This window comes from Trichoplusia ni, chromosome 10, assembly GCF_003590095.1.
Source record: "Trichoplusia ni isolate ovarian cell line Hi5 chromosome 10, tn1, whole genome shotgun sequence".
Taxonomy (NCBI): Eukaryota; Metazoa; Arthropoda; class Insecta; order Lepidoptera; family Noctuidae; genus Trichoplusia; species Trichoplusia ni.
In genome coordinates, this window is record NC_039487.1 from 8,097,302 (window position 1) to 8,122,980 (window position 25,679).

General features: G+C 38.7%; 1 protein-coding gene across 5 annotated transcripts in view; it reads left to right on the forward strand.

Annotated features, from left to right (window-relative positions):
• Positions 1-25,218, forward strand: part of LOC113498080 (microtubule-associated serine/threonine-protein kinase 3) — an 85,372-nt gene extending 60,154 nt beyond the window's left edge. For 2 of the 5 annotated variants that reach the window (XM_026877990.1, XM_026877988.1), the window contains 31 exons: positions 2,397-2,497; positions 2,983-3,108; positions 4,505-4,630; positions 5,102-5,183; positions 5,411-5,515; positions 5,817-5,981; positions 6,579-6,700; positions 7,169-7,312; positions 8,003-8,108; positions 8,486-8,685; positions 8,942-9,012; positions 9,258-9,367; positions 9,939-10,056; positions 10,478-10,602; positions 10,949-11,051; positions 11,517-11,674; positions 13,719-13,805; positions 14,261-14,493; positions 14,885-15,078; positions 15,768-15,894; positions 16,815-16,941; positions 17,436-17,537; positions 17,700-17,771; positions 18,228-18,353; positions 18,626-18,726; positions 19,175-19,327; positions 21,453-21,692; positions 22,081-22,259; positions 23,171-23,583; positions 23,885-24,031; positions 24,370-25,218. In XM_026877990.1, the coding sequence (XP_026733791.1) occupies positions 2,397-2,497; positions 2,983-3,108; positions 4,505-4,630; positions 5,102-5,183; positions 5,411-5,515; positions 5,817-5,981; positions 6,579-6,700; positions 7,169-7,312; positions 8,003-8,108; positions 8,486-8,685; positions 8,942-9,012; positions 9,258-9,367; positions 9,939-10,056; positions 10,478-10,602; positions 10,949-11,051; positions 11,517-11,674; positions 13,719-13,805; positions 14,261-14,493; positions 14,885-15,078; positions 15,768-15,894; positions 16,815-16,941; positions 17,436-17,537; positions 17,700-17,771; positions 18,228-18,353; positions 18,626-18,726; positions 19,175-19,327; positions 21,453-21,692; positions 22,081-22,259; positions 23,171-23,583; positions 23,885-24,031; positions 24,370-24,513 (4,407 nt within the window). In that variant the 3' untranslated portion in view covers positions 24,514-25,218. Of the gene's footprint in view, positions 1-2,396; positions 2,498-2,982; positions 3,109-4,504; positions 4,631-5,101; positions 5,184-5,410; positions 5,516-5,816; positions 5,982-6,578; positions 6,701-7,168; positions 7,313-8,002; positions 8,109-8,485; positions 8,686-8,941; positions 9,013-9,257; positions 9,368-9,938; positions 10,057-10,477; positions 10,603-10,948; positions 11,052-11,516; positions 11,675-13,718; positions 13,806-14,260; positions 14,494-14,884; positions 15,079-15,767; positions 15,895-16,814; positions 16,942-17,435; positions 17,538-17,699; positions 17,772-18,227; positions 18,354-18,625; positions 18,727-19,174; positions 19,328-21,452; positions 21,693-22,080; positions 22,260-22,686; positions 22,749-23,170; positions 23,584-23,884; positions 24,032-24,369 lie in introns of those variants that run through there. The other 3 variants (XM_026877989.1, XM_026877992.1, XM_026877991.1) reach the window with 3 other exon arrangements.
• Positions 25,219-25,679: the final 461 nt, after the last annotated feature.

Consider the following 25,679-nt stretch of genomic DNA (forward strand, 5'->3'; position numbering starts at 1 on the left):
TCAGAATCGATTGATGTATCGATTGAATCGATTCGACATTCCAAATCTACAGGGCCTTTTAGCTATGGTGATTCTCGGATGACGTGTGTTTTTAAATAAGTTTAAAAAGATAAGTCATTTTCAGCTTCTAATTCTGTAGTTCTAGCATAGTCAATAAAAGGTCGTTTTCGCTTTAAAATGTGCTTACTCTTCTAAATAATTCACAAAATAATTCGAGACTGAAAATAATTCTAATGAAGAGTTATTGAAGAGTTATAAGTTAAAAAAAAAATACTAGAAAAATAATAAATGATGGAAAGAAAAAGCGAAGTCAGCACATTCGCCACGTTTAATATATTAAAAGAACTTTAAGAGGCCCGAAGAGGAATCTGCCTCTAAAAGGCAGTAGGTACATGGGCCAACATAAGCAAAAAGCAGAAATGACAAGGATAACATACGCTTAACATAAGAGTCGTTCGACAAGTGCCCAGAGCACTTCGATAATCTCTGTTAGACAGTATAGCCAACTGCAACGAATACAAGTTTACAACGCCAAGGCAGCCACAACACGAACTATAGTCAAACATGCTGGTTTTCAGTCAGATCCCATAGGTGGTCAAAAGCCTCCCCCTTTTTTCTTCCAGACTTTTCTATCCTTCGCTACAACACCACGGCAGTCACAACATGACCTATAGTCAAACATGCTGTTTTGTTACCTTTGCCAGAGACACTGCTGGAAAAATGGCTCCATTTTATCTTCCAGACCTCTCAATCCTTTGATATATGTCCTTCTGAGCCGCGCGTATCCGAATATATCATCATAGCACCGCGGAACATGTTATTGTAACATAATTCGATGCAACCACTATTGGGCAGTTAGTATTCATAGCTCGTTTGAAGGAACTCTTGCGTAGCGACACATTGTTTGACTACTTGAGATTTGTTCCCCGTACAGTTTTACGACACTGCAAATGTTTTTAACATGCTAAATATTAGTTTAAGAGGCTCTTGTGTGCGTTTAACCGGTTCTAGCTTTGTTGAGAGTACTTTGTTGATAAACTGTAAGAGTTGTTTTGCTGTGAAGTAGAATTTTTTTTTTTTTTAAACTGAAACGTTTTGAGCTCGCGCGAAGGGGTTTATTCGTTGTGTCTCGGAGGTTTCACAAAAATTCAAGTAAGGTACAAAAACACCCAGACTCAGGACAATGATTCGTGGATCAGACAAGTGCTTGTCTTCAGTCCACTACTGAATATGGGCCTTTCCAAGTCAAGCCATCAAGCTCCATCTCCCGCTCTCCTCCAATCCCTGCCGCTATCTTACTAATATCATCGCCGCGACCGCGCGTCTCTAAACGTGGTGTAGGGCGCCCTATAGTCAGGTGAAGCGATGGTATTCCCTCTACAGTTGCATTGAAAACAATAAACATATTATTATAAGTAATGTCGTTCACGATATGGTGAGAATAGTAAGAGTAGAAACGATTCCTATTTAAATATAGACAAAGTTATCCAATAAGCTTTCCTTTACAATCAAATTGTGACGTAGTTTAATTAACCGTTGCGTTTGATTACCTCTAAGATATATGATACAACTTAAGTACCAAAGTGATTACAAATTTCACTTAGCACTATCACAATTCACACTAAGTGCTAACACAGAATAAAAACAAACGACGTTCAGTTATTACAAGTACTGCAGTGTACACAATGTTTCATGTTAAAAACCAATTCTGTCAAACAAAATATACTTAAAACCACGCTATCTGTCCCCGGTGGTCTAGAACTGGGCATAACGTATATTTGTACACGCACAGGACGATGGGTACAAGCATTAGGTCATGTTATTGGGCGAGGCGATTATTCCCTGGTTGGTTCAGGTCATTTTAATTTTGGAGTGTAAAACCCTTTGACACAGCAGGGGTCATTCGAGGAGTATTGTATGTCCGTCTAGAACAAAGCCGCCGACTATGTTATTAGATTATTCGCATGAGTGACAAATATTAGTATTAATGTTAGGTTATGATCAAGTACTATGGTACAGCTTTACGAGTATCTTGAACTTAAGGGCTGTTTGTGTCCCACTTTAAAGCCGGCAGTCATACTTATTTTCGAAACAAAAAGCCTTAAGAATTCTATCCGTGTATAAGAGATGTCTTCACAATCTTTCAAGCTTTGAAAAAAGACACACAGACTTAGAACAAGTATTCGTGGATAACACAAATGCTTGTCCTATGCGAAGATTGAACTCACTTCTCACACTTCGACATTTCGCTAAAAGGTGGTATGGCGTGGTAACCTAAACCCCAAGGCTACTTGTGCAGAGTATTACTTAAAAACAGGGACCAAAAAATATAGCAAAAAAACCTGTCTCATATTTCGACTTCATCATAATGATATGCGGTGCTGTCCTTGTTGCAGTCGCAATGCTCGTCGCAGGAGCGCCTGCTGGCGGTGCAGGCGGTGTGCGAGCCGCCGCGCGCGCCCTGCCCGCACTGCCACCAGCACCAGAACTCCCTCAAGTAAGTACGATTGACGATAGAGATGACAAGGGTCCATATAAAGTCATTAAAATCAAAGTCAGCTTCTTAGCAGAGGAATATCACCAAGAGTGGTCCAATTGTCCACCACCAGCAACAAGGATCTCAATTTCTTTTGGGTAATTGTCATTTATGAAAAGAAGCATAAGTATATTATAACACTTAAATTGTAATACTCCTAACTAGCAGCGAGTACCAATTTCTTAACTCTTTTTAAAATATTTATGTTGATGCTTAGTGCAATCAACGAGCAATGTCATGCGCCCTTAAACTATTATTCGTTCCCCCTCCATTGTGTGGGACCGTTTTATTTACATCTTACCCAAATTACACATTGCGGAGGCTTTCCGTCCTTTTATCCATTTTCTCATATCTTTAGCCAACATTGCAGGCCATTTCTTATAAGTGGCCTCCAGTCTTAGACTTACTGAACATGCATCTAATAATATTGTCTTTATAATTTGCAGCAGTTCCCAAGGCAGCGGCATGAACAACTGGGCGTCGCTGTCGGACAGCGGCGGCAGCGGCAACACGGCGGCGCGCGCGCCCTCGCCGCAGAGCCCCGCCAGGCGCGTGCGCAGCAGGAGTCTCAGGTATTAGAAATGAATGAAATTACAACCAGTTTAGACAATACGGGTTAATGAGTAACCTTTCTTGGTATTAATTAATTAATCTACTTACTTGGCTTATCGCTGTCCTCAGCTGAGTACAGGTCGCTCCAAAGTTGCGCTACAAATTCTGGTCCTGATCTTGTCCTTCCGTATCCAGTTCGTTACAGCTACTTGCTAATAAGTGTAATAGTTAGGTATTCATTTTTCGAAAGTCAATATATTAAATATGGGATGAAAGAGTGCTCCTTTTTACAACATTTTCGATGAGCAGAGAGTGAAGCTGACTCTTAGATTTACACTCCCTTGGGCTCAACCCAAAGCGGAAGGAGTCATTTGATGATTTCCCATCCGAAAAAAATGCTGACTCTTGATAAAGATCTGTCAACTGAGACCGATAGCGGTACCGATATAATAATTGTAGGTTCTCAAATGAAATTTGAGCTTTCAAATGATTAACCGTTTTTTTTAATCCATTCAAAGAAATAATCTGCAAACCAACTCACATAGTTCTCACTTATTAATTGACTTAGCAAAGTACACCTTTCGGTAATCCGTGCAATCTAAAACTCCTAATCATAATCTTATGACCAGCAAACCTCACCTTTACGTCTAACAGGCATGCTAACACACATTTGTCACAGTAAATAAGTTTATGTGTTTATTAGACACGTCTCGCTCATGACTCAGATTCAGTCGCCAGCGGGGATCTTGGCAACTGTATTGTTTACTACATACATACATACGTATATATGTCTGTGTGTTGTTGTTATGTAATACTTGATGTAGGACGCTTTTGTTTTGATTGTGTTGGACGCGGATCTGTGACCTGATTACCGATGATTTTATGTTACACGTGTGGTTGTAGGGATGCGATTCTGTTTGTAAAGGGATGTCTTAATCGATTGTTGATCGTATAATGCTGTATCGATTTTAGTACTGGTTTTGGTTAACAGTTATTCACGTCTTGTTTTGGGGTATTGGTAATCTGGATACCGACGCGCGTTAGAGCGAGCTTTTGTTGTAACTTGTTAATATGAAAGGAGATTTCAGATTTTGTAACAGATTTTCTGTTATTTGAACAAAAACAACATATTTTCAATTTTTCTTTAATTATCGATATCCGATTAATATCGATAACCGATATTTAATAATAGATTTTTGATTTTGTGGCTGCTGCAGTAAGGTTTACTTTCATCTACCATTATTAGGAGAATAATACAAATAATCACGAACATAGCAGGATGTTCTTGACATGCTATCTTGGTCAATTATTAAAGCCATCAGCCTGTAAAAGTCCCATTCCTAAACAAATGCTTCTTTCTAAACACCAAAATTTTCCCTGTTAATGAAGTATGTAATTTCCCCTGTTGTTCCCCAGTTCTCCATCTCGCAGCGGCGGCGGCGGCTCGAGCGGCGGCTCGGGGTCGCGCGACGACGCGGTGTCCGCGATGTCGGCGCTGTTCGCCGCGCGGTTCCCGGCTGCACAGCGCGCGATGAACGATAAGTACGATACGCTTTGAGATTTAATCTATTTTGTATGGGAATTTCTCGTGTGTTGTTGGTGTTTGGTTGAGTTCGTCCGAAACGGCTTGATTGATTCTTACAGTTTGTGTGTATATTGGTCTAAAAATCGGACAACGTCTAGCTTTAATACCCGTGGGTTCGTTTTATGCGTTTACAATGTTTTTCTGCTCCATAAATTTCTTAGATTTATTTTTATATTCCAAAAAAACGTGAGCTGGCAAAGCTCGTACTAAGAGAATGTTTACACTCCTTCATTAAGAAGTGTTCAATTTTTCCCATACAACATTCCGGCAAATCACTTTTAAAATCGTTTTGTATGCGTAACTTCACATAATGGCTCAAATAATGCCAAAATTTAAAGTTGAAATTTTACATGATGCAATCTACCCGAAAAACCATTTCTTGATATGAGAACGAGGATTGAATATAATGTTAATATTTTATATTTCAGATTAAGAGGCTTAATAGATGAAATAACAGAGTTAGATAAGAAACCAGACCGACCGCCCATTGAAAGATTCGTCCAAAGACAGGTTTGTCGTTTTTATAATTAGTTGCCTTTAACCTCATTAACTTTAATAAGTACAGCAAGTCTTATCGACATTTATTAACAATATCAGTTGATTTTTTTAAACGTGTCTATTATCGATCTTATAAAAAAAAACCCTTTAAATTGAGTATACATGCTCGTCTAAAAGGAAAGTTAGTATTAAGTGACCAAGGAGTTTCCACTTTTTCTACAATATCTGTATGTCTACAGGTCCTGGAGATGGCTCGCGACTGCCTCCACAAGTCGGAGTCGAAGCAGGTCACCAGCACGTACTTCTACGACATGGCTGACAGCTTAGACAGACTACTGGCTGAGGTATGCTGTTTTTCTAGTAAACTGTGTATAAGGACGGCATTGGAGTATAAAAAGGAACGGTGTAGACCTGTTGAATTATGTATTTGATTTAAAAAAGATCTTATTTTTCAAAAACAAAACGAAGACAGCTAAATCTCCTACGGTAGATATTTTTACCCTCTATAACTTTTAAATACATCTTTAATATAAACCGAACTAAATTCAAGTCGCTCCATTTGCTTGGGAGCGAAAATTAATAATTTAATTAATAATAATTTATAAACTCCCAAAAACACCTATAAAATATTGCTACAAATTCCAGACACGTGAAAAGTCAGCTGACGCCGGCAACCAGGTGGCGCCACTGGTCACACGGCTGATACTCGCGATGGCGCGGCCGGCGCGGCTATTGGAGTGTCTCGAGTTCGATCCAGAGCGGTTCTATAGGTTGTTAGAGGCCGCTGAGGGGCACGCGAAACATCAACAGGTGGGTTTTTAATTCTTCCATTACTATTTGTCAGTAGACATAAAGAGCATTTATATTGAATACATGTATATTCATGAATGTTATCTCGTATTTTATAACGATGAAAAGAATTTAGTCTTATGTAAAATAAATTTTATTTGTTTTCGGTTTCAATATGAGAAGACTGAATTTAATTAAATTACAACAATTACTTAATAAAAAATTACAATCGTCATGCCATTAATGTTATAAAGGTGAAAGTATGTGTATTTTGCCTATTAAGAATTATTAAACTGGTATAGAGTATGGAGTGAGCTATCACCACAGATCAGCAGATATCCTTTTTTTTTTGTAATAATAGTAACTGCCAGCTTTAACTGATAACGTTTTACCATGAATTTCCTCGTGTCAATCAAATGCGAGAGATACTCCACGTCAGTTCAGGTTTAGTCAGTAAGAGTCTGACAGTGCACGTTTCCTCCGACGATATGGGAATTCTAAAAGATTCTTCTAACAGAAAAGTGTCAAGTGCAAAAAATAGATAGAATATTCTTTATTGCAAACCACATCAGTTCAGGATTGGATACAAACAAAAGTTACATGGTGCATAATCCTCAGGGCATAACATCGGACATCCCGCAGTACATAATCCACAAGCTGGGCCTGTCGCGCGACCCGCTGGCCGAGCTGCACGCGCCGCCGCCGCCGCCGCCGCCGCCGCAGAACGCCTCGCCCTCTAAGTATGTTACATGAGACAAATACAAGAGATAATTAATTTATAGAGCTTTCATTATATGTTAGACTTACTGACTAAAGACACCGGCTTGAATCTTGTTTTGGGCAGGTTTGGATGGCTGATTGCTTGGAAGTTCAAATTTTATGTTTTTTTTTTAAATAAATGAAAACCAAAATCAATTTATTTAAACAAGGCTATTAAAGCACTTATTTTTTGCCTAGCCTTTTCACTGTGGTTGTTTAGTTGTCAACATAACCTCTTTGGTAGATAGGTAGGGTAGGTATTTGATCATCTACAACCTCAAACCTATTTATTTCACAATTATCCAAAATATATCTGCTTCAAAATCAATTTAAATCTGTATTAACATTTCAAATTGTTACGAAAATAAATGATCAGACCATATACGAAAAAATCGCATTATTTTCCTAAAGTAATTTCGTTTGATTGTATTCTATTCCTCGTTCCCCAGGACCCGCGGGCGGCAGTCCCCGCCGGGCGGGCAGGGCGGCGGCAGCGCGCCCCCCTCCGAGAGCGACTACCACGTCATCAAGCTCATCTCCAACGGCGCCTACGGGGCCGTGTACCTCGTCAAACACAAGCAGACCAGGACAAGGTAATGTGGACTAATATTCTAATATATAAAATTCCCGTGTCACGATGTTAGTTACCGTACTCCTCCGAAACGGCTTTACCGATTTGTACCAAATTTAATATGCGTATTCAATAGGTCTGAGAATCGGTTACTATCTATTTTTCATAACCCTAAGTGATGAGGGTTGTCCACCCTTAATATTTTGTCTCCACTGTGATCATCGACTGTTAGGCGGTACGTAATTCGCCGGGAGAGCTAGTAATAGGTATATAATAATAATTATAACATATATCCTGTAGTTATGTGATATGTAATAAATGATACTCTATTGTATCCTATTTGTAATAAACGGTCGCCCGCTCCGGCCGCGTCTTTTGTCGCTATAAAACATGGTCCTGGAAACCTATGTTACTTCTAATCTCTCTAAGAGCACGTGTGCAAAGTTTTATTCTGATTGGTGAAGTATTTTCCGCGTGAAAGCGTTACAACAAACTTACGTTCACTTTTATAATATTAGTATTGAAGCAATAAGCATGTACGCAACTTATCACTTTAATATAGTAAAGGCAAAAACTATATTCAATAGCAATTTTTTTATAGTGTTTCGTGTGGAATAAAACCTATGTAGTGTTACCCCTTTCCCAGTACTGGTAAATATATATATTATGTATAGATTCAATGTTTAATTTATCAAATTTGTTCTTTTATTAGATACGCGATGAAGAAGATCAGTAAAAACAACTTGATATTAAGGAATCAAGTTGAACAAGCGTTTGCTGAGAGGGACATTCTCAGTTTTGCGGATAACCCCTTTGTGGTAAGTTTCATTAAATGGTGTCAAATCTATTAGCGGTTTACGATTTTTGTGAATCAACGGACTCACACACCAAACACAGCGATCGTCGTTAAAATTTAAATTCAACAATTCTTAAAAACATGTAAATGTTAATGTTCTCAATTTTTTTTCAATTATCCGAAACTATATCTATAAATACCATATCTATTATAATCCTTGTGTAACTGATATACCTAAACTTTCTCATACTCGTATATCAGTATCCATAGTCCTACCAAGCAATTGTCCATTATATAAAATAGTTTATTATTTATTGTGTATATATATAAACCTTTTTGTTTGAATTACTTTACGTTCCTGTATTTCTTCTTCTTTATATGTCAAGTTACATTCCGCAGGTGACGATGTACTGTTCGTTCGAGAGCAAGCGCCACCTGTGCCTGATCCTGGAGTTCGTGGAGGGCGGCGACTGCGCCACGCTGCTGCGCGCGGGCCCGCTGCCGCCCGACATGGCGCGGCATTACTTCGCCGAGGCTGTGCTCGCTGTCGAGTACCTGCACTCCTACGGGATCGTGCACAGGGATCTCAAGCCTGATAAGTTAGTCTTATTGGTTACTTATATTTATATTTACGACTTCATGGATAGCCGAGTGGTTGAGGTCATCACGCCAAGCTCAATGAGCGCGATGTGTCGCGGGCACTACTACCCGTGCCCTTAGTCTCAGTCTTGAATGTTTCTGAAGACCCCGCGACACAAATATTAAATTCCGTAATGCGGGAGCTTTTTTTAAAGTTGTTTGAAACTCGTCGGTTGGTCATATAGAAAATTAATACTTTAAACTTTTTTGTTACAGTTTATTAATCACGGCAACGGGACACATCAAGCTCACAGACTTTGGGCTTAGTAAAATGGGTCTCATGTCATGTAAGTACTAAAAATCTATGCGATTATTTTTCCAAAAATTAATCCGTTTAAATCGTCTCATCCGAGTAGAACAAATATCTAAATTATTATTTTTACTCGTCATAATTTATATATATCTTTTGAAATTAGACGAATTTCATCTGTATACTACAACTGACATTTTCTCATGATAATGACGCCGTTATCGTCGACTCAAATTATCAAAATGTTTTATAAACTTAATAATAAAAAAATCTATCTTCCAGTGGCTACTAATCTATACGAGGAGTACGCGGACCGCGAGGCTCGCCAGTTCTCCGACAAGCAGGTGTGCGGCACGCCCGAGTACATCGCGCCGGAGGTCATACTCAGACAGGTGAGATACACGCACTACTTATATGTATAGTGGTCATCATGTATGCTGTCTATCATTAGAGCATCTTCCATGTTATGATCTGTCAATTAAGTGTACAACGCCACCAAAAACTGGTTGATCTGTTGGTCTAGTAACTAGTGGCCCTGTCTCCTATATACTCGGTATAATGATGACGCCTTCCCAGAAAAAATGTTTGCGTCATGAGCACATTCATGAGATCATTATTTTGTTCGTTGTGTGATATATGTATAAACATGCTTATCAATTGTCTAGTACTCATATTACAATTTTTGCTTAGTTCGAGACTAGATGGTGTTGTGTGAAAGTTGTGGAATATTATTATTATGTTATATCATTAATAACTATGAGCGTTGGCTGAGCTCTGCACTGCTCTAATCCAATATGGTCCTATTGAGATACTACGTCGGTGAATACTGAGCTCACAATGAAAAAAAAAAAATGGTTGTAACAAATTAAAGATCGTCCATAAGCTTTAAGCATTACATACATCCCTTTATCCCAAGACCATCTGTTACTGCCCTATATTTATACTAAGTATTATTATTTCTAGGGTTACGGCAAGCCGGTGGACTGGTGGTCGATGGGCATCATACTCTACGAGTTCCTGGTCGGCTGCGTGCCCTTCTTCGGAGACACTCCTGAGGAGCTGTTCGCGCACACTGTCAATGGTATGGAATTGTTATGTCATATAGTTACAGATTTTAAAGGTGAAAGGAACCATTCCTAACCTTGTTTTCTCTCTTTGTTACGGTATTCTGTTACTTTTTGCTGTCCGACAGGGTCCATAATTGAGCTGTAAAGTTAATTGACCACCTATGTAACATTATGATAGGCGATAAAGAATTGTAATTGAAATATTTTCTTAATTATTGTGGATTAAGGATTATTACTGAAAGCTAAAAGTTTGTGTGATGAGCACATGGAACACGATAATTTTTTTTTGTGTCTGTGTGTACGCATTTTGAAATATTCATTCAGTATGTTTACCAGTTGTCTCGTACTCATAATACAAGTTTTGCTTAGTTTGAGACTAGATGGCGTTATGTGAAAGCTTTCTAAACATTTCTTCATTTAATGCCATTTGTTCAGATGACATCGAGTGGCCCTCGGAGGAGGACTTCCCGATCGCGGTGGAGGCGCGCGCCATCATCACGGAGCTGCTCGCCAGGAACCCGCGCGACCGCCTCGGGACTGGCGGGACTCACCAAGTCAAGGTACTGCTGAAATTATATTTATATACTAAGGATCTCCTCCGACAAAAAAAAATACACCATTCATGACATAAATATAACAAAGTGAAAATGAATTAAATATGCAGTGACCTGAAATTAAATGATATGAAGTATAATGAAATTATTTATTTTGCAAGTAGGATATATAACTGTTTCTGTTGTCAAGGTTTAGTAGGTCAGATAGGCAGTCGCTCCTTGCAAAACAGTGGTACTTAGCTACATCTGGTTAGACTGGATGTCGAGTGTCGACCCTAACATAATTGAGAAAAGGCCTAGCCTTTTTTTGTGAATATACGCGACACACACACTCACATACCATATGTTACAGGATCACATCTATTTCTGCGGTCTGGACTGGAACAACTTGTTGCGACGGAAAGCGGAATTTATACCGCAGTTGGAAAACGATGAAGATACCAGTTATTTTGATAGTAAGTATAATAATAATATTTATTTACTGATAAACAACTACGACTGTTTTAACTTTACCCGAGCGTTTTGTATGGTAAATGGGAAAATATCAATTTCTTTGGAAGGTTATTAGAATTGCTTATTTTGCATCTTGATTTTGTGAGAGCATAGTGTAAATAAGACAATGTCTTATGTATGTAGTGTGCCGTAAAAGGAAATTTGATCACTAACAAATAAAGACTTAAAACAAGTTTTATTTAACTCAAATATCTTAGACTGCATTTACAGCCGAGTAGGATAAGTCAACACGCCAAACTTACTGTGCGTTACGTGTTGTAATCCCAGCTTCTGTGATCCATGAATACTTGTTCCGAGTCTATGTCTTGAAGATTTATAAAACTCCCTGTAATACAAGAAATAAATTCATTACTGAAAGAGTAAAAAAAATCACAATAACAGTGGAATGTTTTTCGCCACGTCCACAGCCCGCTGCGACCGCTACAACCACAGCGAGGTGGACACGGACGAGGCGGCCGAGCCGCCCGAGCCGGCCGAGGAGGCGGGACTGTTCGCCGCCTTCTCCAGCACCTCGCCGCAGTGGCGCCGGCACTACCACCACTCCTGCGCCGAACACGACTCCCGGGTGAGTGGACTGACGTCTGCCGGCAGCGGGACACCCACTCCCTCGGGGGAGGAAAAGGGTAGTGTCAGACTCTCACTGACTAAACCTGAACCGCCGTGCTACGTCATCCGCGTCCTTGTGTCGGTGTATAGCAATGCGTTGCAATCCTTCATACACCGACAAAAGGGTTATCTTGGCCCCGGTATACGAACGGCAAAGGAATCAACGTGGGTGGGTTTTAGTCAGTAGGATTCTGACACTCCCTTCTGCTCAAACGGAATGTGTTATTTGATGAAAACTTATCAGAAAAGAGGTAGGTAATTGTAATGACGTCACGAGATGATACGGAAGTGCGACGTGGCTGAAAGACTTGGAGAGTCACCCATGTGGTATTGAAAGGTAAGGTGTTCTGTATATTTAAAATTGCATAATACATTCACCGGCGGTCGGTGTCTCGTTGTTTAAAAAGATTGGTGTCTAACTTAGAAATGCAATAGTATAAACTATGTATACATCTTGAGCTTTATAGAAGCATTCGTTGGTAAAACTGATTATCCTTCCAGTCTTAAGAGTTGTTAATGCTAAATATAACTTGACATTTATAACTCCTGTGATCGTCGTACATTCTAACTACGGAGCATCAAGGTAAAGTTGTAGCTTTATAAAAGAACCATAACCAGTTCATAGATTTTAATTTTTTAGTAGTTTTTGCATATATCCTCTTGGCTAATAATAATTGTATGAGCTCGTATAACGATATGTACTCTATACTCTATTTGTTAAGGTATTTAAAAAAGGGAAACAATCTAGGCGTCTTTTTGTCTAAAACTGACTTTAAAATGCACCGCGACTAAATTAAAAACAAAAATTCTATGTGTTTGTTTAAAAAGACACAACAAGATTGTTTGCCTTTCTTATGTGCTTTAAAAAGAGAGTCCCTTAACGGTGTACACGTACAGCAGAGCAGCCGTCGTGTTCATAAGGTACGTATTGTGTAACTTCAGCTTGTGTTAAACTTTTCAGATTTTCTTATAACCAAACTTATTTACTTCCTACTTCATTCATTACTTCAAGTTTCTATAAAATATATTTTTGTTATTACAAAACATTAAAAAAAAAACTCGTAAATTTTTATTCTGACTAATATTGGGTTTGAAATTGAGAATTACTTTAAAATTTAATGAATTTACACACCTATTTAGTATTGTATTCAAGTTTTCAATAACACTTACAAATTTTTATTACAATTTTAATCAAAAGCGAATTCGGCCAATATTGAATATTACGTGTTATCTACCTACCTACGCTTGAATTTTCTTTACAAATTCATGCACATTTCCATTAACCCTTTGCAGTAATCTTAAAACATGTTACATTATAATCTTTTGCTTATTTAAATCCCTCTGTAGAAATTCACAATGCTTTCCCCATTTGCTCTTTTTCTATTGCTCAAGACCGATACCCTTGAGTTCTCATTAATTGAGATAAATAAATATAACCAAGCATGTTTTACAATATGAAACCTTGCGACCTTAGTTTAAAGACCAATACGTTACAATAATGTTGCAATGATTTAATTCAATTGCTTGGTAAAAAAAACACTTCTGAAAATAAAGTGACAGTGGTTTCCTTGCGATCATATGCATAGATTTGTATGCACGAGGTAAATGTTCGATCCCAACGCAGGCAAAGTACCAATGTGATTTTAAAACAGCCATATCTACTTTCTTAAATATTCTAAGATAAAGATATTGACTTTGATTTTGACACCACTGTCAAACGGTTAAGTAAAACATCGCGATGAACCCTGGATTCCAAATATTGGAATTAAAAATCGCCAACCCTCAGTGAGCTAGCATGGTGATCGATGTTCAAACCTTCCCACAAGAAGAGGCCCAGCAATGGGTTATGTATAGGCTGTTATAATTATTAAATAAAAACAATAACGCCGTTTTATTTCATCATTTCCTTCGCTTAATGTTTATTTATCTCTCTCTTACCTTCATATCTAGTTAACATTATTTCCCGTTACGCTTGCCTTATTGATTTGCCGTTATCTGTACAGAGTACGGACAGCTGGCCGGGCACCCCGGACAGCGCGGGACCGCCCACCACCCCCACTGCCCCCCTACATCATCATCCCAAGTGCCCGGTAAGTACCATGGTACCATATAGTGTTACTTACTATCTACGTTTTAATATAGGTTTTTGTCTTTTATATATAGTTAGAAGGTTTTAGTTGTTGAAAATGTGTCTTTGTTTCAGATGTTTGGAATTAATTAGATTTTGTATGAAATATTTGTGTTTGAAATTATGTGGGATTGTTTTTCAAATTCGGATTATAAAGAAATTAGGTGACTGCGATATATTTAAAATACAATTTTATGTATGTTTTTTTATATGTGATTAAAAAAATACCCAAGCAATATCGTCAATTTTAGCGTTGTTATAATTTCAAATGTATGCAATTTCCTGATTATGGTTTTATAAAACTTATCACTGAGTTAAATAAATTTTTTGAAGATTCTTCTCATTCTTATCCCTTGAAAAAATATTACTTCAAAATGCCTCAGAAAAAATATTATTTTTTCGTGTTATTGTCCACAGATACTGGGCGGTACATCAACAGCCGAGTCCTCTCAGACCGACAGCGATGACGTGTCCCCAGCGGCGCGGCGGCGAGCTGCCCTCCGGCCACACACCACTCACGCCGCTCACGCAGCTCACGCCACTCACGCGCCGCACACCACGCACGCCGCGCACGGGCTGCACGCGCTCCCGCCCAGTCAGCTGCTGCATCCGCACCCGCCCACAACGTCATTGGCGTTGGTGCCTAGGATGTGAGTATTATGATTAGTCGTTAAAACAATAATATATTGTACTCTATCATGTCAATATTTGCTGGAGAGAAAGGTTGCCAACGACTGAGATTGAAGTTACTGTGTGGAACAAGCTATCCTAATTTACGTCATTGAATTAATTGATCGACCTATTATTAAGTAAGGTCCATTTCTAAATATAGGCAAATACGGGAAACGATAGAAGCTCCACCAATATGACAAAGTGCTTATCCCGAAACCCGATAATGTTACCCGAAACTACATTCTACAAGGTTACATACAAAATTAACTGATGAAACCCGTTAACAAATAGCTCAAAACTCCCAAAAGAACTTAAACTAATCATGTATCAAACCTACAATCAATTTTAACTACCTCCCTTAACCCACAGATCGGACATACCAAAGAAAGAAGAGACATTCAAGAGCATAAGTTTAGATCGGCCCGACAAATCCGATCGGCCCGAGCGACACGACAGGCCCGACCGGCCCGACCGGCCTGAGAAGACTCGTCCGACGGCCATCGTGGCCAAGTCTATGAGGCGGTCTGCTAGCACATCGGGATTGTCCTTGGTTATACATCCAGGTATGTGCATGTTTATTTATTTGATTCAAGAAAAGAAATTCATTGTTTATCATATGCCTTATGATATAGCAAAAAGTTGGAAGGTTCGCAATTTTTCGAGAATTAGAAGAAAAGTGGAATATCAAAGTCTACTAACTAGCCCACGCTAAAGATATCATTTGTATTTCCTTTCAGGAACAATGTGTAAGTCGTGGAAAAACAGTGTCAGCGATATAGCTGTGAAAATCATATTGTCAGAAAAGTAAATTGCAATTTCTTGCAACGAAATCTGTTGTGTTTTTTTCGCAACTTACTCAGTATTCCTGATAATTACCAGACCTACGGGGAATTGTAGTGCAAAATCTAATATATTCAATTCTCGTGTCACCGTGTTCGTAAATGAACTCCTCCGAAACGGCTCGACTGATTCTTATAAAATTTGTGTGCGTATGGGGTCCGAGAATCGGACATTTGTTTCTGTTTCCATTCCTTTTTCTTTCTCATTATGGAGTTTCTTGACTGTTCTTCTTCATACGAATGACATTTTGGAACTATGTGCCGCGAAATCTTTTGCTTTTTCTTATGGAATAACAACGTTTGTTTCGTCAGCTAGTGCAGAATAAAATACTCTTTATTGCACACCATAAGGACAAAACAGTACTAAAAAATAGATATATAGGTATATCACAGTAAACATGCTCCCCTCTCAGCAGACGACAGCACGCTGAGTTTCGGCGCGGGCTCCCCGTGCGCGGGCAACACCTCCTCCACCAACTCGTCGCGCGACTCCTCGCCCTGCCGCGACCCGCCATCACCGTTCGCGCTGCCTAACCACTCGTGAGTATACACTACTGCTTATTTACTGTAAGAGTTAAATGATACAGTCTTCCAAGCTAATCGTGGATTGAATAAATTAAAAAAAAATAATAGATTTTAAAAATCTAAATACCCACCTTTTTAAATGTGTTTTTGTCAGTTATTGTTTTTGTCAGCTTGCTAGCTTATTGGGAAGTGCCTCAAAATTGAGTTGCAAAAATCCAACCGGAACGACATTATACAACACATTATAAAAACGTGGGTATAATACAAACTCTAAGTAACATTGTGCCAGTGTCGGGGCCTTCAAATACGAAATTAGAGTGTGACGAAAAAAAATTGTTTGTATGATTAAAAAAAAAACAGTCGCCTTTCAAGGCATTTTGCAAGCATAAGCGTAAAACCAATGTTTTCGATCAATCGATCTGGGGTGTGTTTGTAAACGTGACTTGAAGGTTTGTGAAACCTCTGCTACTCAAAGATTTGGAAACAGAATGCTGAAGTTAATTATCTTTTAAATTGAAATAACTATATTCTCGCTGAATGATTGTGATTGGTGGAAAGTCACAGTCGTAATAATTAACCTTTACTAACACATTTCACGAAAAACGTTTCATTTGTTAAAAGTCAGAAACCAATTGATTTAAACCAATTATGTACTTAGTCTAGTTATACCCAATATTTTAGTATATTAATACAACGTAAGCATAATTATATAGTAAGCAACTCCTCGCCCGCAGACAAACCGATAAACCGGTTTTGTGGGAACTATGTTAAAGATATTATGTAATTGTGCAATAAATAAATAATAAAATAAAAAATAAAAAAAAATTCATTTGAGAAACCAATTTTTTTATATCATATTTGAATATTATATTTCGACTTTCTAGCAGTCAAAGGAAATACATTAAAAACTTATATTCATAAATATTCTCCTCCAGGTTGATCCAATCATCGAAGCCGCCGATCGTAGTCCGTCGCGGTCCGCGCGGCTTCGGCTTCACGATCCACACGGTGCGCGTCTACTACGGCGACACCGACTACTATACCATGCATCATCTGGTCTCGGTGAGTCAAGTGTAGCTATGCAATGTAAGCGAAATTATAGGGAAAATTGGGTTAGTATTGTGGAGGCAAAATGTTTTGAGAAAATATGTTTTAATTTATACTTCTGAAATAACTTCTTAATCGTTTTTTTAATATATTTTGCTAAGTGATCGCATTTCTGAGTGTTTTAATCGGTTGCGTTGCGATTTTCAAATACTTGTGCTGCTCAATTGGAAGAAAAAAATGTTATTCAATGTTTTTTTTTTCGTTTACAACATCCGGTCTTATTAAATTATTAAAAAGTAAATTAAATTTATTTAGACACAATTTTAAGCTTAGTGAACTTTAGAGACGTTCAATATACAGATTTTATTTTTCTACAACACTAAATGTCACAAATGCAGTAAATCTTTGACAGAGACCTGTAGAGGCTTTCATTATTTCGAATTACTCTACTTATCTACAATTTTATTATCTGCATAGACTGTCATATTTAACTATTCATATGTATCCAGGCGGTGAACGAGCAGGGCGCGGCGTGGGCGGCGGGCCTGCGCGCCGGCGACCTCATCACACAGCTCAACGGAGAGTCCGTGCAGGGCTTGCTGCACACACAGGTACACACACACGCACTTGTCAATAATGTACATGATGTATTGTTATTATATATAACAAGAAACGTTAAATGACGGTTGGCCGAAATCTAATCCTATTGTTATTATTGAAATATGAAAGAATTCGAACAACATATATTGAGTAATGTTTGTGTTTTTGTCTAGGTTCTGCGGTTGCTGTTAGCAGCTCCACACGCCACGCTACGGGCTACGCCTTTAGACCAAACTACGATACAGGTATGACGAAGCTTTATTTAATGTTCTTTAGCTATGTGATTCAAATGATAAACTATATAACATGAACTACCCACAAACTAAGCATAGCTTGTATTATGAGTATTACACAACTGATAAACATACTTATATTTTTAAATACAAACATAATAATGGATTAATTACACCCAGACACAGAATAAACGATCGTGTTCATTACACAAACAATTTCCCTAGATGGGAATCGATCCTACGACCTCCGGTATAATAATCATTGTTACTAATCACTAGATCAACAGGCCAGTCATGATAAATACATGATTTCATATTCGACGAATATGTTTGACGTTTTGACAGCTTTTGTATAGAAACTATGTCAAACGACCATATTTGTTTTTCAGATAAAAGTTGACTGATGCTTGAAAAATCTTAATAAGATGAATTCGAGTGCAATAATTAATATGTTTTGTCGTGTTGTAGGCTGGCGGCCGCCGCCGCGCGTGGTGTGGTCGCCGCGCCACAGCCCCGCCGCGGCCGCGCCCGCGCCGCCGTTGCTCGCTGTTCAGGAGGATATCCACCAAGAGGGCCTCGCAGGAAATGCACCAGGTATGCAGTATATTGTAATATATCTACTTCTAAGTAATGAGCCAATGTTAGAAAAAATATACTAAAGTTCTTTATAATATCTGTTTCATAAATGTTTGTGACACACTCAACAATCAAAGTTTTAAATTCGTTATGCACGAATCGTTCAAGGAAAGTCAATTATCGCTCTATTTTTTGTGTTATTCTGGTTACTTTATTTATTCATTTGAATTTATTCCTTAAGTCGCGAGAATTTCACAAACATTTCACAACATTTTGTGTATTATCAACAGATGGTGTCATCAGGCGAGTGCGCGTCGTCCCCGTCGCCAGCGCCCGCCTCGCCGGCCGCGGACAGTCCGCTACACAACACCACCACCACTCATTATCAACGGTAATAATTTTTACGTAATTTCGATTTGTAGAAGATTTATCAACGAGTATTACGTAATAGAAAAATATGTATACAATTTGAAAAGATAAAGTTTGATTTTTGATAGTATTGTAGCAATTTTTGTATTTCTATACATTGAGTAACTTTCGTAAAATTTGAAATTTTCTTTTTTATTGCAAGTACATAATTCTTTTCATTTTAAATATGAAGTTTTTTATTGGATAAGCGATAGCCCTGATGGATATAAAAGTTTGTTCACCTAAAAATGATTTTGCGGCATAAAATCGGGATAGAAGCTACTCCCGGTTGTAAACTATCTTTCCAAATCCGTCCAGTGATTTTTCCGTGAAAGGGTCACAAATTTCCAACCAAATAAACTTTCACGACTGTAATATTAAATTCGTACTTATAGTGTGCGATGTTTTTTAAGTTAATTTTCGCTTCCCAGCCCGTCGTCCCTGCACGGCCTGAAGCACAAGCTGGTGGGCGGCGTGGGCGGCGCGCCCGACGTGCGGCGCGCCTCCCTGCAGCACATGCCGCTGTCGCCGCTGGCGCGCACGCCCTCGCCCTCGCCGCAGCCGCAGCCCGCCTCGCCCACCAGGTATCACTGCTAGCTCTAGCTCACCGCCATACTAATGACTTCGACTGAATAAACAAAACAAATTGTGAAAAACACCCTATCGTGAATAGTTTTCTCCAAGAAAACAAATTATTTTTATTTATTTATTTACCGGAGGTCGTCGGTTCGATTCCCGCCCAGGACAAATGTTGTGTGATGAGCATGATCATTTGTTCTGGTGTCTGGGTGTAATTTATCTATAATATGTATGTATTTAGAAATATATAAGTAAGTTGAATATAATAATAATTTTCATCAGTTGAATTTTGATCAACTGATGAAAATTATAAAACGGCAGACTATTTTTTGTATGAGCTGTTGAGTTGGTTTTCCTAATATTGCCGATTTACATGCACAGAATCTGTAAAATACTTTCAAATCGTAATTTAGATTACTATTAGATTATTCTGCCACATGATAAGTATAGTAAAGTGTCCACATCTACAAAATAAAACTTGTCATTCTATTCACTTCATGTTATAATGCGCAATGCTTTCTCATGGGAAATACATGTGCCTGTGTGTGTCCTCTATGTTATCACTTATGCATGTCTATTCAATATTTAAACTATGGAATAAAAATCGCAAAATATTTAAGATATCTATTGAAAGTCGAAATCCATTTGTGTACTCTGTTTTAATGGTACGCGGCGAGTCAATCGCGTGGACAAGTCCAGTTGATGACCGCTCACTTGAACAGTATTACCTAGTACTAGTACTGATCAGAGTAGTATATTGTATGCAAGTGCTACTGGCAAGGGGTTCGCGGTTTAAACGCACCCTAATTCTTAAATATTTTGTATCACGATCTTATCATTTAATGTGTTTATTGTCCGTGATGGTTCTTGTTCCTAAAATTGTGATTACTTAAACAATAAAACATTCTTTTCCAAAAAAAAAAACGCTGGATGAGATCGCCATTTGTCGCTGGAATATGAAAGAACAGGTTGAATAGCACATTATCAGAGCTGATAATCTAAATCGAACTAGAACGTAGTATATAAAACTATTTACGTCAGCATCGCTTGAAAAAACACATTTTCTCTGACACTTAAACAAACCATATTCTTTCGGAACAACCATTTCTTTCAACACCTGTCTTCAGTACTCCTAACCCACCACGTTATGCATCATGTTCACTGTGGCACTAACTCGTAGCCGCTGCGAGGCGCGCAGCCCGTCCCCGCTGGCGGCGCGCGAGTGTGCGGCGGGCGGGCGCCGCGCCTGGCCGCGCCGGGACCCCGCCTCGCCGCTGCTGCGCCGGGCCCTCTCCCCGGACAGGTAACCACACACTCACTAACACACTAACACTCCCAATGGAAACCAGTCTCCAGATGCTACGTATCATCGTTTTACGAGTATAAGGAGCGACCACCTCAACTTAGTAATGTGGGCAACACGATACCTCTTAGACTGGTTGTCAGACTTTCTAGCTTCTGACTACCCGTAACGAGGATTACGAAGGAGTGTAAATAGCAGCCGGAACCCACAAAACTCAAAAATTCCGAAACATGGAGGAACTCGTTACGACATAGATGACCTACATAATAACGTCTATAGAGCGACCGTATCAAACGTAGCTTAACCTGTATTTAATTACTTCTTTATGTATTGGTTGTGCCAGTATCTCGCCATTCGCAATATTTGAACAACAGACAAACGGGTCTCTCTGGTGACTCGCTCCTTGACTTAACATTAGTTCGGTCTTAGAGACAAGAGGCAAGTAGATAGAAGGACGAGTCTCGAGTGTTAATGAGGTATTTGACTTACTGAAAGAGCAGCACTCAAATTTTGGTAAGTCAGGTGATACATGTGGGTTGGATTCTCTTTTACATAATGTTATATTGGGTGCGTTTGTGTGTTTTATACATTATGTTACATGTTTTCTGTTCATTTCGTTCGCTACATTTGTGTTTAACGCATGCTTTATCATTTTACGTTCTATGACTACAAGTTTATATTATTCGGTAGTTTTTATTTTTGACTTTGTATGTTGTATTTAATTTTTTAATACTCGTGGAATAGGTCCAAATTCTAGAGTAAGCTCAGTGATATGAGTTTTCGGTTGATATTTTAGCCGTAATTATACTCAACATTCACTTATACAGATTGCATCCACGCTCAGCGGAATCCAAATGCTCAATCTCCCCACTCTGCTGCGGTGGGTCTGGGGGCGTGGCTACAACGGCCGGTCCCCGTAGAGGCGTGGCCTGGCGTGCCGCCGCCCCCGCCCCGCCCACACCGACCCCACCCCCCGCAGATAAGCAAGACGATGCGCCGGCGCCGCTGCCGCGCATCGCTGAGGAGAAAGACTCACCTACGCATCATGCCAGAAACTTGCCAAATAGGTAAGATCTATGTAAATCTAATAATTTCTAGAAGTTGATATAAATTATAATTTTTTGATGTCAAAAGAATCACATTTAGTTTTGTTTGATTGTTATCTGCCTTGTTAACTTGCTAACCTGGTACTTATTTCATAAAAGTTCTCTTAAAGAACCATATCCACGTATAAAACTGAGATAGCAGCGCCATAGTTCAGACAGAGTGGAAGTTACAAAAGGCAAGTAATCACAAGAGCAAAATTCACCGCTATTCGATACGAACAACATTAAAGAGAACGTTCTATTCCTCCCCCTACATTAAACATTTGATGCAAAGAGAGAAGACTTTTAGAAGACTAAAAACTCATTCCACTTCATCAATAACACCTACAAACATTACCACAACCAACAGAACTCCCGCTAAACAATCAACGCCCAGCATCTTCACGTCCTCCCCGAAGCCCAGTCTGGACCGCTCGGCCTACGAGGCGTCCGCATCCTTCGCCTCGCTGTCTCTCTCCGACGAGTCCTTCGCGAATGACACGTCCGCTGACATGTCTAACTTGGACACGTCAAGGGAGGTGTATTTAGGTAAGTTAGTGTTGTATAGATGTTAGAAAACTGTTTGTATAAAGTATGCTATATGTAACGGAGAAACAAACGCGACCGAAAATTCGTTTTTGTTTAATAGTGTCACTTCACTTTATCGTTTTATATACTGTCTAGAGCGTAATATTAAATAGGCCATGCCTGCTATATTTAAATACTGTTTTGATGCTTGGAAATAAGCTAACAACTTTCTAGAATGTCATTGACCAATCAGATGATTAAGAATTTTTTCTTAATCATCGAACTTTTTATCAGCTGATAAACATTAGTTTGGGGATACCTAGATTTATTTCCGAAGTAGGCTAATGCTCAGAAATAACATGAGTTAATTCGAAACAATTCGTTTTTATTTTGCCAATACTTATTTAATAATATTTCGGGACAATAAGTAGCATATTTCCTTTCTCAGGGGTGAATCAACCTCCATATCAAATAACTTCAAAAGAACTTCAGCAGTTTCGCCGTCAAAATGTAACGTCATCATAGAGTTTATTTTGCATTTTAAAAGTTATATTTCAAACGCAGTTACTAACAATGCTTAATTTTTATTTCCCTGTGCATAATAATAGATTTTAAATCAAGACTTTGAAGCAGTTTAATAGCTCAAAGTAGTATCCCTCTCCTAATTAACATCTTATTCGCGTCATTGATTGGCGATTGCTATAATGTTTGAGAAATAAAACCACACCCTCTATTTTTATACAGATGGTAGTCTTTTTTGTCACGCTGTTTTACAATATGACATGAATAACATTATAAACATGAAAACATTAATTGATTTGTATAATTACCTTTCTGACTAAAACTTGCCATTTCTTTCTCACCATCACCAGCCATCGTTTTAATTCCAACAAAATATGTAACATATATTTAATACGATATTAATTTTTCAGATGACAGCCGATCAAGTACAGAGCCAAGCATGATAATCGAAGAAAAACCAAAAAAACCACAAGTCCAAGAACAACCCGCGATCGAAGTCCAAAAGACCCGAAAGAAGTCCGACTCAAGTCTCAAAGACGAAGACTTGAAGTCGAAAGACAAGCAGAAAACGAAATCCGATAAACCCGAATTGAAAAAACAAGAATCGATACGTTCAGAAGAGAAACAGGAACTAGCTTCTGTTAAAGAAGAGAGTAAGAAGGAGAAGGTTATGGAGAGGACTGGTTCCGTTAAGAAGGTTGAGAAGCAGGAGAAAGATAAGAAGGTGGAGAAGGAGAAGAAGCAGGAACAGAAGGAGGCTAAGAGGAGTGAGTCTGTTAAGAAGATTGAGCTTAAGAAACAGGAGTCTGTAGACAATATTAAGGTAATAGCATAGTTTTATAATAACATGATGTGATCTATTTTGTATGAGATTGTGGAAAACAGTTCAAATTTTTTTGAAACCTGTAATGTTTCATTTATCAGGCCAACAATTAACCCTACGATGGGAAAATTGTAGGCATAAACATTTTATATGATAACTTACATATAAAACTGACTCCTTGGTGTTTGGCGCCTCAAAAACTAGTCTTATTTGACACTAAGACCAAAAAATAATGTCCAAAGTTGTTAAATACACTTTGCCAAAAATTAATCCCTAATCATTCCAATATTCTCCCCAACAGTCACCAGAACCACTGGAATCCGAGAGCCGCAGTAAAAACAGTATGGTGAGCAAGCTGCTCGGCGTGATGGGCCGCAAGGGGGCGCGAGACAGGGACGACGACGACCACAGAGCCAGCAAGAAAGCCGACAAGCATGCCAAGAAGAAGGTAACACAGATTATTGAATAGAAAGATTTGTGTAAGAGATTACGTGGTTAACACATTCTGACTTCATGGGTAGCCAAATGGTTGAGGTCACCACGCCAAACCCACTGAGCGTGTCGTGACGCGCGTAGGATAAGCGTCTTTAAGCATGTGATTTGAATGTTTGTGTAATCCCTGCGATACTTAAATTCCTTAATGCGGAATTCGTTTCCTTTTTTAATCGCAACGACTATCTGATCGCAAAACGATTGAATAGTCTAATTTCTCAAAAAATCACACTGAGAAACGTCAATTCACTATTGACGTTTCTCATTACTACACTAGTTCTATTCTACTTACAGAGTGGTAACCAACCGCCTCCAACTCCTCAACCAGCCAAACCGGAACCACCTCCTCAAGACAAGTCCTCAGATAAGGAGCAAGACGACAAGAAGACCAAGAAAGGCCGCGGTCGAGCCTCCAGCTCATCCTCAGGCGAAAAGTAAGACAAAACATACGTATACCTTCAAGTGCGAGCGAGACAAGCATATTTCAGATTACTCTTAAATAATACGACTGAGATATATTCACAAACTATGTGAGACAAACATGTTCCTGATGTTTTGCAAATGTGCGAGTGGGACAAACATATTGCTAATTATACGTTCGCTGAGTGCAAGCGAGATAAAAATAGCTTAAAGAGACTTGCAGAAAGACATTGACTTAAGTGCGTCGTAAAAAGCTTTATATACAAAAAGTCTTTGAACCTGTGAAACGAGTGTGATGGGTATAGACTAAGAAAGAGAACACCAAAGCAAGCTTCCAATTAAGAGTTAGGGAATTATATATAATACACTTACTGGCCCACAGCTGGGCAAAGGCCTCTTTCCATATCGTTAAGAAATTGGGCAAAAATTGAAAAGGCATTTAAAACTTCATTACATGTCTGACAACCAGTCTTACTACTGAATACTGTGATATCCAGTCAAATGTATTGTAGAGGTCAGATAGGCAATCGCTTGTAAAATATTATATTTTCTGAACTCGGTGAGACTGAAAGCAGACTCTAATATGACTTGGAAAAGGCCCGAAAGCAGAAAAAAACTCTTCAAAGGTTTGAAATCTGAATGAGATTTGAAACTTCTTAGGTATGTTGATTCTGTAAAATGTTTTTTGCCTTCATACGAAACTGGCCCATTTAACAAAAGCTCTTAAAAGAAAGGATTGGTTGAAAATTGTGTTCTTATAAAACAACTTGCTTAATACTGAAAGATATCAAAGCATTGCAGGGCAATGTCTTTATATTTAACCGACCTTAAAAAAGAAAGTACTTCTCTACGAATTCTTCGATCTCTAAAGAAAAAGCTCAGGAAGCCTTCAGGCTTTAAAAGACTTACAAAAGCCGATCTAAATCAGGTTCAAGATATAAAGCTTGTATTAAAAGTTCATCACAATTGCTAACCATCAAGACTGCTTCAATACGGCGTCAGCAGTGATCAATTATGTCGCGAGACAGATAGTGAGACATCTAGGTTAATGTTAATATATAATAATATAAGATTGTATGTCTTTGTGTACACGTCGATTTGGGGGTAGGTCGTGTTTGAGAGTTTTGTAAATAGCGACGGTAGTCAGAGATTTGATTTATGATTTTGGTTATCTAAATTTTTTT